This window comes from Anastrepha obliqua, chromosome 5, assembly GCF_027943255.1.
Source record: "Anastrepha obliqua isolate idAnaObli1 chromosome 5, idAnaObli1_1.0, whole genome shotgun sequence".
NCBI lineage: Eukaryota > Metazoa > Arthropoda > Insecta > Diptera > Tephritidae > Anastrepha > Anastrepha obliqua.
In genome coordinates this window covers 64224356-64247767 of record NC_072896.1, presented here as the reverse complement: position 1 = coordinate 64247767, position 23412 = coordinate 64224356, and the positions used below count along the sequence as shown (strand labels likewise).

Genomic DNA, 23412 nt, shown 5'->3' with positions numbered 1-23412 from the left:
TTATTTCTAAGATCTTAGCTAGTAAAAATTATTTTAATTTTAATTTAAATTTATATTTTAAATTTTTATTAAACAATGGAAAAACTAGCTTAAGTAAAAGCTGATGATTAAAATATTTCATCCAGGAGGGCCAGTTTGGTATCCGAATCCAATATTGGAAAACATCCTTTCGATACATGGAAGATTACGGTTAATTGCGTATTTCACCTATTGAAACTTTTCAGTGTTTCCATTTTTATAAGCATCAGTATACGATCACATAATTTGGACCTTACGGCATACAAAAATAGATATGTATACCCTATTCCAAAATATTGAGAGAAATATGGACTTATATAAGGTTGGCCAAAAAGTCTTGCGGTATTTCGGCAAGCTTGTCTTTGCAAGCGCGTAATTGTAGTTGTATTCGTCGCATCGGTTTACGCTAAAGCTTTTTGCAAAGCTCTTTTCACGTGCTTACACGTGTTTGATTAATTGTTGTTTGCTTTTAGTCGTTCGTGAGTTATAGCGTCGCAATCATGGAGCAAAATAAAGAGAAAATACGGCATATTTTACAGTACTACTACGATAAAGGCAAAAACGCATCTCATGCTGCCAATAAAATTTGTGCAGTTTATGGACCCGATACAGTTTCCATTTCCACCGCACAACGATGTTTTCAACGTTTTCGTTCTGGTGCAGAGGTGATCGAAGATGCGCCACGGTCCGGAAGGCCTGTCGTCAAAAATTGCGATAAAATCGCTGAATTGATCGAAAGAGACCGGCATAGTAGCAGCCGTAGCATCGGCCAAGAGCTGGGCATGAGTTATCAAACCGTTATAAACCATTTGAAGAAGCTTGGATTCAAAAAGAAGCTCGATGTATGGGTGCCACACGACTTGACGCAAAAAAACATTTTTGCCCGTATCTGAATCGCAACAAAATCGACCCGTTTTTGAAGCGGATGGTGACTGGCGATGAAAAGTGGGTCACTTACGACAACGTGAGGCGCAAACTGTCGTGGTCGAAAAGCGGTGAAGCTGCCCAGACGGTGGCCAAGCCTGGATTGACGGCCAGGAAGGTTCTTCTGTGTGTTTGGTGGGATTGGCAGGGAATTATCCACTATGAGCTGCTCCCCTATGGCCAAACGCTCAATTCGGACCTGTACTGCCAACAACTGGACCGCTTGAATGCAGCACTCATGCAGAAGAGGCCATCTTTGATCAACAGAGGCCGAATTGTCTTCCATCAGGACAACGCCTGGCCACACACATCTTTGGTGACGCGCCAGAAGCTCCGGGAGCTCGAATGGGAGGTTCTTTTGCATCCACCGTATAGTCCAGATCTCGCACGAAGGGATTACCATCTATTTCTGTCCATGGCGAACGAGCTTGGTAGTCGGAAGTTGTCCACAAGAGAGTCATGTGAAAATTGGCTCTCCAAGTTTTTTGACAATAGGGAAGCGAGCTTCTATAAGAGGGGCATTATGAAGTTGGCATCTCGTTGGGAACTCATCATCGAACAAAACGGCGCATATTTGACTTAAATCGCATTATTATAACCAATTTTATGAACAATTGAAAATTCAATCAAAATACCGCAAGACTTTTTTGACAACCTTATATATTCGCTAAACCTCCCGCTCGTCCGTGTAAATGATAGTAAAAATTGAGTTATACCAGCGAAACTTAATCCTATAATTTTAATACCTACATATCAATTTTTAATTGGTCTATAAGGTAAGCTATTTGGGCATCGCAGAAATGGAGACTCATGCACCTAATCGCCAATATCCAAGGCACCTTCAGACTACCTAATACGAGTTGGGATGTCCTTGTAGCCAAGTTGTTTACTATAGGAACGGTTATAGTTTTATTAAAAAATATTAACAAAGTTCCATCCAAGACCAAGCATTGAAATAAAGTATTTTTAAGCCTCTCATAATCCAAACACAGTCGGAACTCTGTTTCAGTATATTGTAACTTTCAACCCGCCAATCCTGTAAAGAGTGTCCAAAATATGCTGCTTGCACGAAGCCCTTATTAAATCTAGCATACACAGGACTGTATATATAATACATCCCCACATGTATTATTCTCTTAAACGGATACCAATTAATACCAGAAAATAGTTCCTACCACGTAGTTAGAAGGGATTAACTTCTACTTGCCCGCTAGTTGGCGATCTCGTTTCCTAACATCACGCGGTGGCCAGGTACTTCACACATCAAAACTTGGTTTTCTTTACCAGAAGTTTGAAGGCGTCATGACATTCATTTACTATGTAAAATGGATATGAAAATCTATAGTATCCATAATTTTTGAAAAATAAGGTGAGTTTTCAAATTTCGCGGGCAATGATGGTACACTCGTCTCGAAGATATATTCACGGTTTTAGCAATATATGTAGTATGTTTGGTTTGTTTGTGAGAGGCAAAAATAAATAAATTGCGTGTTCGGCGATTTTCTGCTATCGAAGGAAATGGAAAAAGGGAACTAAGTGCTCAAAAACTCTTAAAATGTTGAGAGTGATATACGGTAAGAGCACTCTGAGTCAAAAAATGTTTAGAAGTGGTATAAGCTTTTCACAGAAGGTCGAGAAGATGTGAATGACGCCGCTCGCTTTGGCCACCTCAGCACATAAACAACCGATGAAAATGTTGAGAAAGTTAAGAAAATTGTTATAGAGAATCGTCGAATCACAATTAGAGAAGTTGCTGAGAATGTCGGCATATCGCTGGTTCGTGTCATGCAATCTTTTTGGAAATTTCGCTGCGTGTGGCAGCGAAGTTCATTCCAGAATTGCTGACCTTCGACCAAACACAATGGCGCATGAGCATCGCTCAGGAATTATTGAATGACGTCAACGATGTTCCAGATTTACTTAAAAGGGTCATAACTGATGACGAATCATGGGTATATGGTTAGGACATCGAAACCAAAGCCCAATCGTCCCAATGGAAGAGTCCCCAGGAGAGCCAAGAGTCCATAGCAGAAAATCGCCGAACACGCAAAACACTTGTCTTATTTATGCCTCTCACAAACAAACTAAACATGCTACGCAGCCCGCGAAATTTTAAAATTCACCTTATACGAGTATTTTGAGCAAACCTCGTACATGAAATTGATTCAAACTATTTGGAAGGACGACGTGCAGCACGAGTACCCGTACAAGCAAATATTTCCAATAAATATTAAAGCCAATATAGAAGTGGTTAACCTGCCCACTTACTTATAAAGTCTAAATATATGTATTTAGTATGCCACTTTATCGCTATTACCGTTAATTGGTCAAAGTCAATGGGCAATGAGGCAATAAAAACTGAGTGCTAAAAAGAGAAAAGGAAGCAAGCTGTGTAATGAGTTGAACTCTCAGTTGGGCTTTGAGTGCTGTTTACAGAGTATTGCATATGGATTTTGATATGGCATGTAATAGTAATCGCATGAAATCCATGTTGTGTATGTGTGTATGTATGCGCATGCACTTTGCATATGCCGAAACCTATGTATGTATATTCTCTTATTGCTATATTTTTTGCTATAAAACAAAAATGATTGAGCTTCGTTGGAGTTGGACTAAATAAGCGGCATGAATTGCTTGGCCCATACATTGCCAGTATGCACATAAATAAGTACCACGTAGTATCTATGCGTATGTATTTGCATATATATGAACGATATACATACATAGAATTACATTTTGTCATATGAATGCATTCAAGCATGAGCGAGTGTCCTCTAATAGTTATTGATAAAAGCAGTGGCGGACTAACCTAGTCAGAGGCCCAGGGCGGCATAATTGAATGAGGCCCTTCTTAGTGCAAAAAGATTTTGATTAATTTCAAATATGTCTGCCTAAGTATTTTTACATAAGTATGTTTATTTGATTCAGATTTTATTATTGCCGTTCGAGCTTGAACTAGACTTTAATAAACAATGGAATAATAAAATAAGTAAGTATAATTTTTCAAAAAACATGCAATAGAATTAAGAAATAATATATTTTTACATATATTATATATATATGATATGCAAGTATGTAAGAATGTAAAAATGAAGACGTAAGAGATATGTACATATACATATATAATATTATGTAGGTAACATGAACCTTATACATACTTATATTAAATTTTATGTTTTCGTGTTCAGTAAAATAACTTTTGAATAACTGCAGTGAAATCAATTTCTTTTGAAACTTTTCTTTTAATCGAGAGCACAGACAGATTGACGAGTCGCTCTTGATTCATTGTAGATCGAAGGTAATTTTTAATTGGTTTCTATTTAGAAAAACTTAGCTGGCATGATGCATTTGAAATGCAAATGCAAGTATTCAGTAAAGTCCCATGTTATTATGAATTGTAGGACTTCTTGGGCGGTCCATCTAGATGCGACGTGCGCACTCGTATCGGTAGCACGGATGTGCCTGCGGTATCTTTTTATTTCTTGTAAAACCTGCTCTTTGTCGAATTAATTGTAAATTTCTTATCCAGTGCTACAGCCAGAGAGTCATCTGAAGCTTCCATCATGACCTTTGTTTCAATTATTTGGAAAATACTGCTAATTTGTTTGATAGCCTTGTATCGTTGCGACAATCCCTGTATAAATCGGTCTATGCATTCAAACATTGACCGCCGTATTTCATCTTGAATCGATAATTCAGCATTACGAGCTAATTCACCCACCATAGTTTTTTTACCATCTTTCTTCCTTGTCTCTCGAGGTTTATATTCATATCATTGCATTTTTTAGTGCCAAAAATTACAGCATTTTCTACAATCGCGCTTCGTTCAATCATTTAAATAAATATTTTAGGTACTGTAAATATTTTTGAGCCAAATCAACTTCTTCCAGTATAGAGAGCCAAAATTGTACATAGGTTAAAAAGGTAAAATCGCAAATAGCCGGCAGTAGCAAGCTTGCTTCTGATCTTGTATCTAAATTTGCTTGTGAAGGACCTTGTAAATTTTCGAGAACATTGACTATTGCCTCTACGTTTTCTTTGACTACTTTTACTGACTCGTAATGTGCGCTACAATGGGTATCAGATAAACCTTTTAATTTTTTTCTGTTTTCTCATTAAGCAACTCCCATCTCTTCGTAGATGCCGAAAAAAATTAATATCATTTCTCTACTGCTCCAAAACACGTGACACTAGAAAGAACGCATGAAAATGCGTGGACTCAGTAAGGATTCAAAGAATGATTCGAACAAGGATTGAAAAGCGCCTTTGGATTGACTTCCCGGATTTTCCCTTGCACACCTCCGTGAATACCTGACATTGATGTTGCATTATCATGACCTTGAACCCTGCACAACAACATATCAAGTCCATCTTTTTCTAGCTGTTCCTGAATATCTTTCGACATTTCCGCAGCACTTTTCCAGACATCAAAATGAAACCGAAGAAAGATTCTCGTATCTCCACGATGCCATTCTCTATATGAACGTATCTAATGATTTGGCTCATTTGGTCTGTTTTACTTTCATCAGGAGTGCTATCAGAAAGGATTCCCTAATACTTGGATTTTTTTATATTTGCAATAATTGGTCGCTTTACATGTGCACCCAAACATTGAATAAATTTATTTTGAATATCTACCTTTTGACAAATAACTTGGAGCTCGTTTTGACCCACCAGCGGTAGCTTCAAGATTAAGGCAATGCTCTTTCAATACTGGAGCATATTTTGATTACAGTTGTACCAATTCTAGAAAATTGCGATGGATTTTGGATTTGGATTTAATTTCCACCATTGACAAAAACCAGAGACAAATTTATTAACACTTTTGTCTCCCTCAGATTCAAATAACCGACATGATGATGGTGAATATAGCATCCATTTCCTTAAATATTTAGTTTCGTTTAAACATGAGTAAAACCAAGACGAAGTTAAATATGGTATATGGTATATGACTTTGGCGGGAGTCCCGTCAAAAACGTTAATGTATAAAACGCTTTAATTGCGATTTAATCAAGGGAATTTGCAGCCATTTGGAAGCCCCCAAGACCAGAGGCCCGGCCGTACCGCCCTCTCTGCCCTGCCCTTAGTCCGCCACTGGATAAAAGAGCCATTACAATAATGCATTTGAATCTAACAATAATTGTATCCAAGTGCATTAAGTGGAATGGTTTCCTGTACAGGAATACAGTAAATGATTTAAGTTAAAAGCCATCGGTTTGGTTATCTTTATTTATGATTTTAGCTTCATCTATTTAGGCAGTTTTCAATTGTTCTGAGCACTAAACTAAATAACGAAAAGTTGTTGGTAGCTGCCAGTCCAGCGCATAAAGATTTATATGGCATTAAACATTTTGGTGCTCACATTTTCGAGGGAGTTGTAATACCAGAGTTGTAATACCAGAAGTAGTTTGAAGGTAAACCAATTCCGGTCCCTAACAGCTAAAACTAAATTATTTTTGGCCACCCAAATTTAAGCAGTCATCGGTTTCACCGAATAAATAGTCGTGTTCGATAACACGAAAGTTGTAATGTTTATTTATAATTTTTGCAAGTAGTTCGTTAATGCCAAAAAAATTAACCATCGCTCAAAAATTGAAAGAGCTCCGTGACTGTTAGATGCAAGAGAGACGCTTAATTTGTGCTGTAGAAATTTTAGCCAACAAAAATTATGCATTTAGAAAACATATGACCTGCAAGCATATAGCTGAACTTTTTGTAAACAAACAAATTCACTTCTTGTGGAATCAGGTATTTTGTATATTTTTGTTTCTGTTCCGGTTTGAAATTTGCAGTATATAGTCAGAAATGATAAAATGGAAAATTGATCAACAAAAAACCTGAGTTAATTTTAGTAATTTTTTTGGACAATACAAAAATATGTAAACAAACTCAGCTGGTATGTCTTCTTTCACTTGTTTTGTAGGAGATGGAAAATTTTTGATTTGTATCGAACACAAAATTAATAAGGGTGTTAAAATTTTAAGTAACAATTTCAATACGAAACCTTGCTATTTTGAGTTTTAACAGTCTGATAAATTTAAAACTAATTTGGCAAAATGTTTTTTGTGCGAACATTGAAAACAAATTTTTTTCTCACACAGGCGTTTATGCTAATTTTTCAACTCCCTGCTTCTTCAACTTGTTCTCTTGTCACAATTCACTAACTCGCGCTAATTTAAGCGTCACATTATAGAGAAACATAAACCAAATATCCAGCCAATTCCATGCCAGTTGCTCGGAATTGGTGTATAAAAATTAGTTTTATATGACATACCCGATCTGTGAAGTACTTGTAGTGTCGAATAGAATTGAACAGATGTAAATATGCACAGTTCGTTTGTTCATTTACGTACACTTTTCTAGAGAGTGGGCAATGATTTGAATTACGCTCCTTGCACATGTACAAACTATCTATAAAATATTCTGTCAATACAAAAACAAAAACGCTAGTACATACATACTCCAACATGCACATAAACAAAGTATGCGTATCAAAGGCTTTCTGCAGTTATAGCTAGCTCAGGTGCTACGACACTTCTAACATTTATGTCTATCTTTAGACGCCACATACTCGTATGCTCAAATTACTTCACCTATGTATGTATGCAAGCCACGCCTCCAAACTCTCACACGCACGAAGACCTCACCAGCCTCACGTGTTTCAAGTACATACTGCTACATTTATAGAGGCTCGAAACTGTGTTTTACATATATCTATTATCGTAGTGTTGATGTGAGTTGATGAACGATGAGCATAAAGTGCAAAAAGAAATAAACAACAGTTTTTGAGTGTTTGAGTTGCTGACTCCTGATGAGTACGAGTTTATGCACATCTACATAGTCTGTTGGCTATAGTATGTTATACTAGTCGTCATCGTTAAAGTCAGACAAGTGGTACAAAAAGTGTTTGAAAAAAGAGTACTTGACTAAAAACGCATTTAGGTGTACAGACATTCAAGTCAAAGGGCATATGAGTATAAGTGATAGTCGAAGAGCTTTGCATAGTGCTTCTAACACTGCCATGACACGTGCCCATCAGCGTTAACTATGTCCTTTTATTTGTGCTCAAAGTGTTTGCCACGTAAAAAATTCAATAAGTTGTATGTATGTACCTAAGTGGATGTGCACAGGATATGACGAAATGTTAACAAGAAGATCATCTAATTATCATAAAATAAACAAAAGAAGAATTTTTTTTAAGTTCTTGACTTAATTAATTATTACGGTATCAGCAAATTATCAGTTCTTTACAAATCGAAATGAATCGGAATAAGGGATCATTCCAAACGTTTTGCAAGAACTATTTTTGTAAATTAAGCAAACTACATTTTCACCCAATCACAGTTTAAGGTTGTTTTGAACTGATTAGCATATGTGCCATATTATACAGAGAGATTAGAAAATTATATAAAGGATATGGAAGGCTTGTAACATGTTCAACGTATAATTACTGGCGTATGCAAAGATATTGATATGATTCACTTCAGTATCCATGGTTCTACTTCTGCCTTTTCTAAACTTGGTAAAAAAGCGGAGGAGGAAAGAAGAGCAAAGCGGGCGACGGTGGGTATCGCAGCTGATAGAAATTTGAAAGTCTAAGAGCTTTCCAATGTTTTAGACATAGAGCAGGCAACAAAGATCAAGTAAATTTGCTGAATGGATGTAAATGCTTTATCTTAAAACTTTGCGGTGATACAGACATAGCGCAACTTGCTTCAATGCTTTGCCATTCCGCCGTAACTTCGTTCGTTTTAGCTTACTTATGCATCCCGGCTTTATTTCGTGAGATCTGTTCAGCAGCAATAAGCTTCTGTGATTATGAATTGACGTTTTATTATTTTGAGAAAAACATATACTATATGTATATAAATGTTTTAACATTTGCGAAAGAAACATTAAAATATTCTTCATAATGAGTCCGAAATAATTTTACCACATAGCTCATAAAGAAGTTCGTAATACTAAGATTGTAATAGTTAGTTGATAATTGGAAATAGGTCTTATTTTGCTAACAAAATTCCCATCGGTATTTGTCGACATCTTGAGAGAAAAACTAATTAGCTTTTGAACAAAATTTAATGAAACTTCACGAATTTTTAGACGATATTACCTTATTATATACTCGTATCTATAAAATCGTTTAATAAAACGTTAACTGCGATAATATCTTCGATCTGGCTAACAAAACGTTTGTATGCCCGAATCAAATGTTCTTTATTCATATTTACCATAACGGTATTAATAGCAACCTTCATAGAAGAAATCGTGTTATGAGGATACTTATTGATGTTGATTAAGGTCTAGGGATATAAGCGGCCACAATTTCCTTCGCAAGGACCCTCATCAATTTTGAAGGGCCCTTGTCAATGATCGCATGTATTTTTTTAATGAATTCTGTAGATCGCATAGTGTCACAACGTTCTTTGTGTTTTTGCGTTTTGCAACAGATTCTACATCACCGGGTGATGCTCCCGATTCACGGCAAATCTTGTGAACGAATGAGCGGCCGCACTTAAAAAATTAGAGATTGCAAAATCGGTGCGACTACATGCCCTTCAGTTGTAGTCTCTCATGTCTTATCTGTAAAAGTACAAAAAGATAAATAATGGTACTAGGAAGTTATAGCCTCATATATGCATGCCCTCAACTACCGTATGCACCTTGTATATTAGCACAGTTTTTTTCCTTAGCAGAGTTTTATATTTAGAGATCATTCTTCTCGGTAACTGTTACCGTATATTTCTTTCCTGTCCCTTTTACATGTTCAACTGCTTTCTTAATAGATTCCGCACATACATATTTTCCTATCCTCGAAGTGTGTGCGTGAATGTATACATACATATACATATGACATATTGAGGTATTCGAGCACTCACATTGGATTAATTTATGTTCCTTTTACGCTTTTTACTGCTTATTTCTCCATTTATGGTTGATTTAGTCTACGTTTTCGCAGCAGTGATGCTTTAAAGTTGTCATTTCTCTACACCCCTGCTATTTACATACGCACCTACAGCAAAATATTATACAACAGTTTTGTATCAACACTAAATGAAACATTTTTTTTCTCTTGAAAGGCACATTTTTCTACTCAAGCTAGGCATTTCTTACAGTAGAATTGTAAGCTTGTCTGCAATGTTTGTAATATGGCTTGAGTGCATTACGCATACGCTTTTTTTGCTTGCAGTTGATAATCATTAGCCCAGTCTCTCGCATAAGCAATAGATTTTGTTTTTGATCTGGATTTGCCTAGTATCTCTTTACTTACTTGGTGTGTGCATTTTGGGATCATTATTCAAATTTTTATTCGTTTTTTTATCAGAAACACTACTTGCTTTTATATTTGTGTGCTTTTAAATTGCTTTTTTCATTACTTCCTTATTGTTTAATTACATTGCGTTTTTGTCCATTTTTATGACCGACCTTTGCATTTTTGGAAGGAATCGCCTTGAACAGCTGTGATTACATTATTTGTGAATCATTTGGGATCCCGGTAACTTTGCCATGAGGTAAAGGTTTATGCAGTTATTGTTCGGTTTTATGTTGGCATGACTAATGGCCCTTGTCATTGCCTCTGTTTTGCTCCTCAAACGTGTGATTGTTCGTTTGTGTGTTAACGGCACTTACTCGTATTGAAAAGAGGCTTTTCGAGTCGGTATAATTCTAGTAGAGATTCCGTCTTGGTTGTTTTGGTGTTTGCTGGCGGTTGGCGTTGTTCTCTAATAAGTTCGTATGTGTAGGTGCGTATGTGGGGATGTGAGTAAGAAATAATTTAAAATATAGTTTGTACTTCCTTGCGTGTTGACTAGTCGCTTGGGTATTTTCTAATTTAGTTTAGTACTGCAAAATGATGCAAGGGATACAAAGCTAGCCTTAAAAGAAAAAAACAGCAATGGAAAATTAAGTTTAAGTCATGCTAAATAGAGAGCAGAAAAAGTTTCACTTTTACCCGGTTAGAGTTCAACATTTTCAGTGAAAGCGCAGGCAATCATTCTCAACGAATAATTGCAACAAATTAAAAAGGATTCACACCAAACCCTTCTGGACGTAACATACACGTCAGAGTTCACTACACGACGTTCCACGAACGGCACTGCAAAAAAAATATCTTCTACGGCTATTTATGATAACAACAAATACAACACATAAATATTCTCTTTTTCTAAGGGCATATCTGAGACTTTAACAGCACCAACTACCGAAGAAGAGTACTAGGAATAAAATTTTAAATTAAACTACCAGATGACCGATTTTTAGCCCGATTTCTGGTGAAAGTTAATCGTAATATCACCCTCCATCTATAGTATCAAACAGCCTTTTCTTCTTTGTTTTTAAACCATGTAAAATGCCGTATGATTTTAATGAATCATTTTGATCCTTGCCGAAACGATACTAAAGTATAATGAAACACTTCTGAACAATTCTTAATTTTATTTTGAACTGAAAACCTAAAATAGGTTTGTTGTCAATCCAATTTTTATGATTTTAGTGACTAGCATTTCTCATCTGATTTCCAGCATTAGTTCACTCTAGTTCACGCAAAAGCGAGGAGGAAGGACAAGCGCAGAGCAAGGCCCCTAGAAGACTTCAATTGACATTTGCAAGTATTTAAAATTATAAATTTACTAATGTCATTAAACTTTTAAAGTTTTTCTAATTCTTTAAAAATACTCTACATTTTCAAGATTTAAAGAAATCCAATTTCTCAAGCAAAATAAAACCAAATAAATTAAAATTGAAATTAAATTTGATAAATGAAAACTATTATTAAAAAGTTACTAGAACTTTTAAATAATTGAAAATAATGTTGCGGTAATAAAAAGTTGCGGGGAGAATCCTGTATGCGGCTACAAATCTGTTGCGGGAATCAATAATGTTACAGGAAGAACCAATAATGTTACAGGAAGAACCAATAAGGTTGCAGGAAGAAATTGATGCTGGAAAAATTTTGTATGAGGCTATAAATCCGTTGTGGGCAGAGTCCTGTATCCTTAATGTTGCGGGGAGAATCCTTTATCCAATAATTGTTCAAAACAATAATACAATTTGCTGCTTCAATTGAAAAGTTACAATTTTTCTCTGAATTTATTTTACAAAGTATTCCCTATATATAAATATTTCTTTTCAAACAAAGCCTACTTATTTTCGCAGAAAATTATAATAAATAACAAGAGTTGAAAAACATCAAAGTGTTTATAATGAAAACATATTTCTCAAAGGACTTATTTCAATCGAACCCTAAGTTGGACTCAACAGAAAATAAATGAACAAATATGTAAATGTAAATTATATTTAAGGTTAATATTAAGTTATTTTCTATACAAATATATATGTACATTACTGTTTCTCGCTTTCGCTATCTTCTTTACCTTTTTCTATTTACTTTCGATCATTGACTCTATTTCTACAGTTATACTTTCCGTTCTTCTTATTTCTATTTACCTAACTCCTTACTCACATATACTCTCTCTAACTCTCCACGTACTGTTCTTCCATTTCCGCTATTTCTTTAATCTTGGTTTTAAGCATAATCTAAGGACAGAATGTAATAAAGAATTTCACATTTGAATTGTTGATTGGACGTGTGTGGTGTTACTTTTTAAGTATGCAAACACGCAAAAATAAAATTAAATTCGTGCTTCCCCCTAAGTAACGTCTTAAAAATTTGATATCTTCACAAATTACTGTAGAATTTTCACACTTATTTATATAAAATTATAAATAGTAAGAATCACTACCGAATCACTGAAAATAAATCCATGCCTGGCTGGGATTCGCAGTAATATATATTGGGCAATTTTTGGCGAACTACAGGGTGGGCCAAATAACACCTACTAATGTTAAACACAAATAACTTTTGCAATAATCATTTATTTTGGTTAATTGTTTTTATACATTGAATATATTTTATGGAAATTATGTATGAAATATTACATCAGACAAATTTCCACCATTTTTCTCGATACAAAGATTGGCTCTTTTTAACGCGTTTTCCATTACACCACATAATGTTTCTGGTTGATGGCTCAGTATTTCGTCTCGAATATTTTGCTTCAGCTGTCTAATAGTCTCTGGTTTATTAAGATACACTTTGTCTTTTAAATATACCCATAAAAAGAAGTCGGGCGCAGTCAAATCTGGCGAACGAGGTGGCGAAGGGAAATCTCAATTTTTGGCAATCAGACGTTCGCCAAAAATTTCACGCAGTAGGTCCATAGTTTGGCTAACAGTATGCGCAGTTGCTCCATCTTGTTGAAACCACAAATTAGAATAGTGCTCCACCATTGACCGCAAAAAGATTTCAATCAATGTTCTGTAAGAAGCTCCTGAAACAGATTCCTGCGTTTCATCCTCATTTTCGAAGAAATATGGACCGTGGCCATAACACCGCACCAAACATTACATCTAGATGGGTGCAACTGATATTGGTGTGTTGCCCTTGGATTTTCAGAGCCCTACAATCTACAGTTTGTTCCCATAATAAATTTCCAACAATTCAATTATAATCTACAAAAAGAGAAAAATAAATATGTCAAAAAATAAAAAAGTTATTTGTGCTTAACATTAGTAGGTCTTATTTGGCCCACCCTGTATAATGTATTTATTAATGAAATCTTTATAATTCCAAATTATTCGGGAAATAATACTTTCATAATTATTTGCCTTCAAAGTGCCCTCGGGAGCTTCACTATAATTTGGCACATTACACTTCATATATATTTTTTATACTTCACTAAAATTCACTAAATGTACACTCATACGCGTGCTTTTACTTATTTTTATACTTATATTCGAATTATTTTCATTAAAATTAAATGCAAATGCATTTGTCCATATAATCACTTTCCAATTTTAAACGCGAATAAGAAGAAGATTGGAATGACAACAGTATGGTGTTGCCGGATGCCTGCAAAGGAAAACAAAAATATGAAGAAAAATGAAGTATTTCAGTTTAGTGTTAATGATGGGTATGGGGGTTATGTGCCTTCTTACTACACTCACGCTTATGACGTGTTAATTTTGGGTTCAATGGTTTTAACACGGAAAGGAGTTCTACGCAAAAATACTGTGTATTGCGTAGTCAGAGTTGGACTGATGAGGGTTATTTTTTGAAAGGAAACGAGTATTTTAATAAAGACAACTACGACCACCCTATTTGTTTTGCAGACATGATAATCGAATTTTTGTGGAGAAAATCTGTTTATAAAAGGCATGAGGACCCGTTTGTAAAACTGATCGAAGCAATACAATACACTTATGAACAGTAATTTTTGGCTTTTAATTACTTTATTATTTTTTGTGACACGCTTAACATCATTGTTTTTAAGTTTCGATGAGCTGTATGTTTTTATTTTCAAAAATATTTCTTAATTTTAAATTACAGCAAAAAATACTGCAGTTTTACAATCAATCCTCCACTGATCATCTTTGCATACGAACTTCGTTTTTATTTCAGGTGTATCGCAACATCAACTTTTCGCTAAATAAATTACTTAAAAACTATAAGGCTCCGGAGGGTGCGGTTCTCAGATTTAAGATGGGGATACACCCCTCTATCCTCCCCTTTGAACCTTTTTTTTCAAAGCGATATACATTATACTAAAATTTTCCCCCATGCTTTGATTACTATTATTTTTCGTTGCAGTGACACCGCCGGATGCCAAAGCGTTCATTACCGGCCCTCCTGCTCTTTATGTGAAAGTGGGCAGTGCCATTACGCTCACCTGTCATGTGAAACAACCGTTATCGGCGCCGGATATCGGTCCTATCTACTGGTACAGAGCCAACTACATGCTGACGCCTTTCGTGTCCCATCCCAATGAGGCCGCCATCGATATGCAGCGCATATCAATGGAATCGAAGCTGGGTGTAAAGCTGGAAAGCCGGTGAGTGAAAAATTCGCTTCAGTTTTGGCTTGGGACTAGACGATAGCGATGAGTTAGTGAAACCGTGAAATGAGGTATTTTTGAGTTTTATTGCTTCTGTCGCTGTTAGGAAAACGTAATGGAGTCATGTGTAAAAAAAATACATATAAACGCTCTGTTGAGCTCATCCAGTCCATGTATTGATTCATATGCGAGTACACATATGCACTTCTGTATGTTTGGGTGTGTGTGATGTGTAGCGAGAATGCGAAACACAATACTTTGATCAATGGAGTTGAATTGATGTGGCATTTAAGCCGCGTGACTAAACTATGACAAAGAGATGCCGGAAAAATATAAATGTGGATTCCGACCGCATGGAATGCTTTTATGGTGGCAAAGGCGATGTAATTATTTAGTACAAATTGAAAGTGTTTTTGTTTTCTGGTTTTCTGGTTTTTTGTTAATTGTTAATTGAAATTGCAGCTTTATTGAGAATTCTATATGAATGATTTATTTACTTTCGGTAGCTCTTTAATAAATCTGTGTATCCATTTCGATAATTATAGGCTGCGTATAGCGAACGCACAACTTAGTGATTCGGGCAACTACACCTGCATGCCGACCACTGCTGAAGCAGCCAGTGTGATGGTGAATGTCATAAACGGTAAATATATTTGATAAAAATAAAAAGTAATTTTATATATTTTCATAGTTATTATTTTTATTCAGCCTATAAAAATAAGATTATATTACCCAGAAGGATAATTGGCGTTATTAGAGTAAGCACTTTTAACGTGAGAAGCCCCCTGTGAATGGCGGTAGTAATTTTTATAATTTCCAAACGTCGCTTATTTTGTTTTTTTTTTTGCGGTTGAGGGGGTTTAAAATGCCTAATGCAAAGGTGTCGTCGTAGCAATGGTATGTCCGGGGACTAAAAAACTCCGCCTCGTTTGGAGCCGGCACCCACTCTGGAACCGCTTTCGCATTCCTTCTTGACATGTGGTTTGTGGCCAGTCGTTTCGCCTGGTATGTGCTAGGTGTGGCCACAATGGTAACTCGTATAGCTTTAGTCACACTGTTTGCGGCATTATTCATCCAATTTCGACGGTAGCTGCCAATTACGTCGAACAATTCTTCCAGTTCCTGTACACTATCCTCATCATGCTGTCCATGCAGACGTTCTTCTGATTTAGTAGTGCAAGCTTCATTTTATTTATCAAGTTTTTGTATTTCGTAAGTGATTTTTCTTCGGCTGCTCTCATTTTGTGTATGTACTCCTGTTTTGGAGAACTGTAATAGTATGGCAGTAGTCCAGTATGTGTAGGAGTGGCGGGCTGTGTTGACTGTTTTGGTGTTTCGGTTTGGGTTTCTACTATCGTTTTTCTAAGCCTCTCCTGGATGTCTCCTTTGTATTTTTTGATGGTTGAGGCGAACTCAGCACCGGAGATCGTAGTACTCTTCTGCTCCTTTTGAACACGCTTCTCTCATCGGCGTTTTCTTTATCTGTTTTTGTTGTAGTTGTTGTGGTTTATTTTCCATTTTCGTGTTTTTGGGTCGCCGCTTCAAACCGCTACCTCTGCATGATGTACAGTTGTCTTTAAAGTAATTCCCGTGGTTATCTATGCAAGTACAGGGAGGCCACGCGAGGGTTGACACGTGCCCTTATGGAAGCTTGTGTCCAGAGCCAGAATCAGACACTAGTCACTGGTGATTGTCAGGCATTCTTTATCGCTGATGTATTTTTTCCCCCTACCCGCTTAGGGGTAAGTTCTAATATTAATTGTGAGAAAACTTGGTCTTATGACATAGAAGTACGTGAATGGGTTAAGTGAGATTAGGTTGGATGGCAACCCCAGCGAGAACAATCAATTTCGTTAGTTCCATTATATAATAAATTTGGATCTGCTTTTGAGCCCTTCGTCAGGATTGGGATATGCAGTGCTAGAGAAGGTGTTGTACCTATATACTCTTATATGACATATGCAGAAGTTATTCCGGGGAACGCCCAATTTGGCATGAATGTCCCGGCAATTGAAAGTCAGTAAAGATTTAATATTTATATAAGGTTGTCAAAAAAGTCTTGCGGTATTTTTATTGAATTTTCAATTGTTCATAAAATTGGTTATAATAATGCGATTTAAGTCAAATATGCGCCGTTTTGTTCGATGACAAGTTCCCAACGAGATGCCAACTTCATAATGCCCCTCTTATAGAAGCTCGCTTCCCTATTGTCAAAAAACTCAGAGAGCCAATTTTCACAGGACTCTCTTGTGGACAACTTCCGACTACCAAGCTCGTTCGCCATGAACAGAAATAGGTGGTAATCACTTGGTGCGAGATCCGGACTATACGGTGGATGCAAAAGAACCTCCCATCCGAGCTCCCGGAGCTTCTGGCGCGTCCCCAAAGATGTGTGTGGCCTGGCGTTGTCCTGATGGAGGACAATTCGGCCTCTGTTGATCAAAGATAACCTCTTCTGCATGAGTGCTGCATTCAAGCGGTCCAGTTGTTGGCAGTACAGGTCCGAATTGAGCGTTTGGCCATAGGGGAGCAGCTCATAGTGGATGATTTCCTGCCAATCCCACCAAACACACAGAAAAACCTTCCTGGCCGTCAATCCAGGCTTGGCCACCGTCTGGGCAGCTTCACCGCTTTTCGACCACGACCGTTTGCGCTTCACGTTGTCGTAAGTGACCCACTTTTCATCGCCAGTCACCATCCGCTTCAAAAACGGGTCGATTTTGTTGCGATTCAGAAGCGATTCGCATGCATCCATATGGTCAAAAATGTTGTTTTGCGTCAAGTCGTGTGGCACCCATACATCGAGCTTCTTTTTGAATCCAAGCTTCTTCAAATGGTTTATAACGATTTGATGACTCATGCCCAGCTCTTGGCCGAAGCTACGGCTGCTACTATGCCGGTCTCTTTCGATCAATTCAGCGATTTTATCGCAATTTTTGACGACAGGCCTTCCGGACCGTGACGGATCTTCGATCACCTCTGCCCCAGAACGAAAACGTTGAAACCATCGTTGTGCGGTGGAAATGGAAACTGTGTCGGGTCCATAAACTGCACAAATTTTATTGGCAGCATGAGATGCATTTTTGCTTTTATCGTAGTAGTACTGTAAAATATGCCGTATTTTCTCTTTATTTTGCTCCATGTTTGCGACGCTATAACTCACGAACGACTAAAAGCAAACAACAATTAATCAAACACGTGTTAGCACGTGAAAAGAGCTTTCCAAAAAGCTCTAGCGTGAACCGATGCGACGAATACAACTAGAACTACGCGCTTGCAAAGACAAGCTTCCGGAAATACCGCAAGACTTTTTTGACAACCTTATACTTTACGTATTTATTTATTTTATTCGTATTCGCATTTATTTACAATATTTCAGTCATCGCGGTAAAAGATCGGCGATATTTTAAATCCATTTTTGCAGTCGTTTTGATAAAATAAATTTTTTTTTTTTTTTATTATTCCTACATTAATCATACATCTGTCATACTGACATCTAGTATATTTTTTGACAATTAGTTAGGAAAATTATTAAATATATTTCATCATGGCCAATGCCAAGACAAATACAGCTATTACATTTTAGGAAAAGAATTACATTTTATATATACAGTTATTTTAGTATACGAGAATTAATATTTAATTTAATAGGTCAATTGGTCGGTTTCTCTTCAGACGTCGTAAAGTTATTCTTTCAAGTTGTGAGAGTGTATTGACTTCTCTATTTTTGTGCTGGTTTATTTCGTTAAAATACCTTGTTGATATCGCTTTTATTTCTTCGTCGATTAATGGTATATTGAACGTAGTATGGATGTCATCATTTTTTGTGTATCTGTCGGACATAGTTATTATACGTAAGATTTTTGATTGTTGTTCCAATTTAGTTTTGAGTCCAGATGGATTCCAAGATATTTTGCAGATGTTCCTATTTGTATATTTTTATTGTTGAGCTTAATCGGCATAGCAGCAATCTCTGTTCTTGTCGTAAATATTACTTGTACAGATTTGTCCTCGTTTACTTTTAAACTCCATTTGTCAAACCACTTCTTTACATTGTTGGTGTACATCTGTAATTTTGTTGTTGCGGTTGAGAGGTTTTTGTCAGATGACAATAAAATTGTGTCGTCTGCGAATGTTGCTATAGTAGAATTAGTTTCGTCTGGTAGTGGTATGTCAGAGGTGAATAAGACATATAACAGTGGTCCTAGAACGCTGCCTTGAGGAACTCCTGCTGTTATTGGATGTATATGTGAGTATTTGTCATTGTATTTAATGTAGAAGCATCGGTCGGTAAGGTAGCTCTTGATAATTAAATAATAGTCGAGTGGTAATATTGTCCTAATTTTATGCAAATAAAAATAATGATACGTTTTGACAACTACCTCATCATAAAAAGCTACCTAACCGACTGAAGTGTCTATATTAAATATGACAATCAATGTTCAGATATTCATCAAATAACAGCTGGAGTTTCGCAAGGAAGCGACCACTACTATACCTATATATGTTTTTTTCACCGTAAACGTACCATCTCCTGATGAAACTAATTCATCAATTGATACGTTCGCAGACAATAAAATACTATTGGCATCGGACAAAAGCTTAACTATCGCTACTGAAAACTGCAGCGATACACAAACGCAGTTAAGGAATGGTTCGATAATTGGTGCCTAAAAAAGAAGACAAAACCGTACAGGTTATATTTACTAACAAATCAAAATTTACCGCAGTTCCAATTAAAATAAATGATAAAGCAATTACAATAGAATCAACTACTAAATATCTGGGAATTCACTTGGACTCCAAACTAAATTGGAGTTACCATATAAAGCAAAAGGTCAAACAAATAAAACAAAAACTTCGACAACTTGATTGGTCAGTCAGCACAAAATCCAGACTTACTATCCAGAACAAGCTGTTAGTGTACAAAATTATGATTAAACCAATCTGGCTATATGGACTACAGGTGTGGGAACGGCTAAGATGTCTCATGTAGTAAAAATTAAACGACAACAATCAAAAATTTTTCGTTTTTTGACTATGTCTGACAGGTACACGAAAAATGATGACATCCACAGGACGTTTAATATAGCAACAGTAGACGAAGAAATCAAAGAAACAACAAAGCACTTTGAAAAAATACACAAACCCAATAATGCAGAAGTCAACAAAATTCTTGAAAGAGGCAAAAAACACGAAAAGACGTCGAAAGAGAACTCGACCAAGCGACTTAATGAATGCTAGAAAACAATAAATATGTAAAAGTAGTTAAATTGCTGTTATATTGCTGTACAATTGTAATTATGTAAAATGAAACTTGTATTGCATACTATATTATTTAATTGATTATTATTTGTTTTATTTTAATTTTTATCGCTTTTGGCACCGGTCATTAAGCGATGTATGTAAATCGTGGCCAACTAATTAAACAACATACCTAATGTCAATGGACAGATGTACAAAATAAAGGGGAAAGAAAAAAAAATTTTTTTGCAGTCAGCGATGGTTTTTCCACAGATTCTTAAAGTCGCCAAGCTCTCAGTCGAAACGCAAAAGCAGTCGGCTCAGCTCGAAAGAAAATACACTAATCTAAACGGGGAGAAAAAATTAAATGCCTAGGTGTGCAAAAACCACCACTCTCTTACATCGAGCTTAGACCAATTTTGTACAAATGGATGAACCCGGTCTTAAATGCAGGAAATCTTATTCATCCTTATATTCTAAACAAAGGACTAAAACTTCTTTATTATAGGTATGTGATATCAGACGATACCATTTTTTTATATCTGATTATAGGTTTTAACTTCTTCTAGTTCAAACCACATTTCTTTGCCGTCAACTTCTCCTTCCTCGCCTGAACGGCTTTCGTTCATTTGCCTGGCATCTTCTTTACGAGTTTTACACTTCAATTTCAATTTCAATATAAATCAATATATTTACAAAGTTCTGGTATTATTCAGTAGCTTTCATAGACTTGACGGAGTATCCGCTGCACAAATATACAAACTTCTGAAGAGGGTTGCCACCTGCTTAAAAATTTGAGTTCAATGTATAGGTATTTATGTATGTATATAATTGGCATGTATAGCCATGGTTGGTGCTTTGATCGTGTAGAGATGTAAGGATCTTTATCATTTCAAATATTTTTGCTTGCTTTAAACATTATATTGTAGAAGAGCAGCTAATACACATTATAACTGTGCCTCACGCTTTCTTGAAAAAACTCAAAACGGCTTGGGTATTATTCTTCTACAAATATCAACTAATCACATTATGAAAAATCGCATCCAAATCCTTTCAGTGGTTTCCAATATTACCTCTGTCAGAGGAATATCAGTTGTATTTTATTCAATGTTATGAGGACACCGGCTCCTGCTTTTCATTATCTATATTCCTTTATATGCAAATTAACAAAGTCATTTCATTACTTCACTGAATTATTAAAAAGTTTATATATATCTTTTATCAAATTTTTGTTTAAATATATTTCAGATGAAAATCCAGCGGCCATGCAAAAAAGTGCAGCTTCACATTTACAAAGCTACTGTGTTATTCTCCTCTGCCTAGTAGGACTCTCAGTGAGGTGGTTATCCTCGCTTTGTTCACTACATTCACCGCAACATCATCAACGGCCGCAGCAATTCAATAAGACTCAACCACTGCTCAAATCAGTAGACACGCCAAAATTCAAGCATATGAAAGGCGAATCTAATTCAGCGCTAAATATTTACTTTTATTTGCTATATGACACGTGGGGTCTCGCAAAAGGTGAACAAATTTACGTGCGTACATGTTCGTTCCATAAAATATTTAGTTATGAGAAAAGATAAAATTTCATGTAATTATTTAAGGAAAAGTTTAGTTACCAAAAAATGCTATCCATATAAATTTTAATATAGTATATTCATACATACAGACGTCAGATGTGTGCTTGACTTAAATAATCGAATTCTTTTAAATGTAATACAGATACATATGTAAATTTTTTCAAAGCTTATACCTGTCTGCTTAGATACTTTCGAAAATTTAAACTTTGTACATAAGTAGCTTACGCCATAAATGCACTGCCCGAACTAATATTTTTAGGATATTTATTTTTATGGTATGATACCTAAGTATAATAACATACCTTTTAAGCGAAACCCCATTGTAAATACAAACAAAAGAATATATTTTTTTAAGCTTTGTTCCGTAGATTATAATTTCATAAATTTTCTTTAACTTTAACTTTAGTTTTAGGTTTTTAGTTTATTTTACTCTGGTGCTATCTTGAGATCGAAATCACTTCACCACTCGCGTATTAAATTTACCTTTGCGAATACTTCGCTTTTGCAATGGGCTGTGGCTAATATAATCTAGCTGAGTATAAATCTGCTGGCCATCGGCTCGCAAGGAAACCGGTGAAGACAATTCAGACTAGTGTTTCTCCGTCACCAACTTTATCCAAAGGGTGTGGAGCTCGGCTGAAAAAAAGCATGATTTACTATAACTATCACCGTAGCCGAATGGGTTGGTGCGTGACTACCATTCGCAATTCACAGAGAGAACGTCGGTTCGAATCTCGATGAAACACCAAAATTAGGAAAAACATTTTTCTAATAGTGGTCGCCCCTCGGCAGGCAATGGCAAACCTCCGAGTGTATTTCTGCCATGAAAAAGCTCCTCATAAAAATATCTGCCGTTCGGAGTCGGCTTAGAACTGTAGGTCCCTCCATTTGTGGAACAACATCAAGGCGCACACCACAAATGGGAGGAGGAGCTCGGCCAAACACCCAAAAAGGGTGTACGAATTAATTATGTATATATATGTATATATAAGTATATATATATATATATAAGATATATAAGATCAAAGTCTCTGAAGATAATTCTATTGAAACACGTGTGGCTGATTCGACCAGACGCTCTACAGTCAAATACGTACGTCATGGAATTCAGCCTCATTACTTTCCAGGTAAAAAAACGGCATCCAGTGAGAAACACCTACGGTTTAGGAATGACTTTTGAATACTAGCTCAGAAGCAGAAGTCTCAAGGCCTACACATTTTCAATCTTATATAGTCAATGAATATACCATACTTGTATCAAATCATGCACTGATTGGGTATTTATTTTATTTTTTATTTATTTGGTCGCTCATAGCGACCGATGAATGAATGAAATTGGGGTGTGCACTTCGATCCCACGGTCTTTTGTGCCCAACAGACTATTGAAATAATTTATCAAAAAGTAGACAGAGAGTAAGGGATATGAAGAGAAATACAGTAAGATAAAAATTCGATGAAGATAGATTTGAAAGAGACAGCAAAAGATGTAGAGACTTTTAATATTCATTTAGTAAAATTACGCATAAGCTCAATCTTAACTGACGTTCAGATATTTGGCGCGTAAATTTAACATTACATTACATTTACTAAAATAAATATGTTAATTATTAACTTATACACCAATGTTGAGTTCTCTATGCATGCATTGAGAAAGTCTAGAGAGCAGCGAAGATATAGCTAAACGTCCTCTGCATGCACATGAATATTACAATATCTTTAGCACATTAGCACAATTTCAGATCACGTGTGCTTAA

At 36.0% G+C, this 23412-nt stretch overlaps 1 protein-coding gene across 1 annotated transcript in view; it reads left to right on the top strand.

Moving 5' to 3' along the window:
• The window catches only part of LOC129247726 (zwei Ig domain protein zig-8), a 68238-nt gene extending 46261 nt beyond the window's left edge, over positions 1-21977 (top strand). Inside the window, exons 4-6 of the mRNA XM_054886997.1 lie at positions 14588-14828; positions 15377-15474; positions 21324-21977. Coding sequence (XP_054742972.1) covers positions 14588-14828; positions 15377-15474; positions 21324-21661 — 677 coding nt within the window. The 3' untranslated portion in view covers positions 21662-21977. The remainder of the gene's footprint in view (positions 1-14587; positions 14829-15376; positions 15475-21323) is intronic.
• The last annotated feature ends 1435 nt before the right edge of the window (positions 21978-23412 follow it).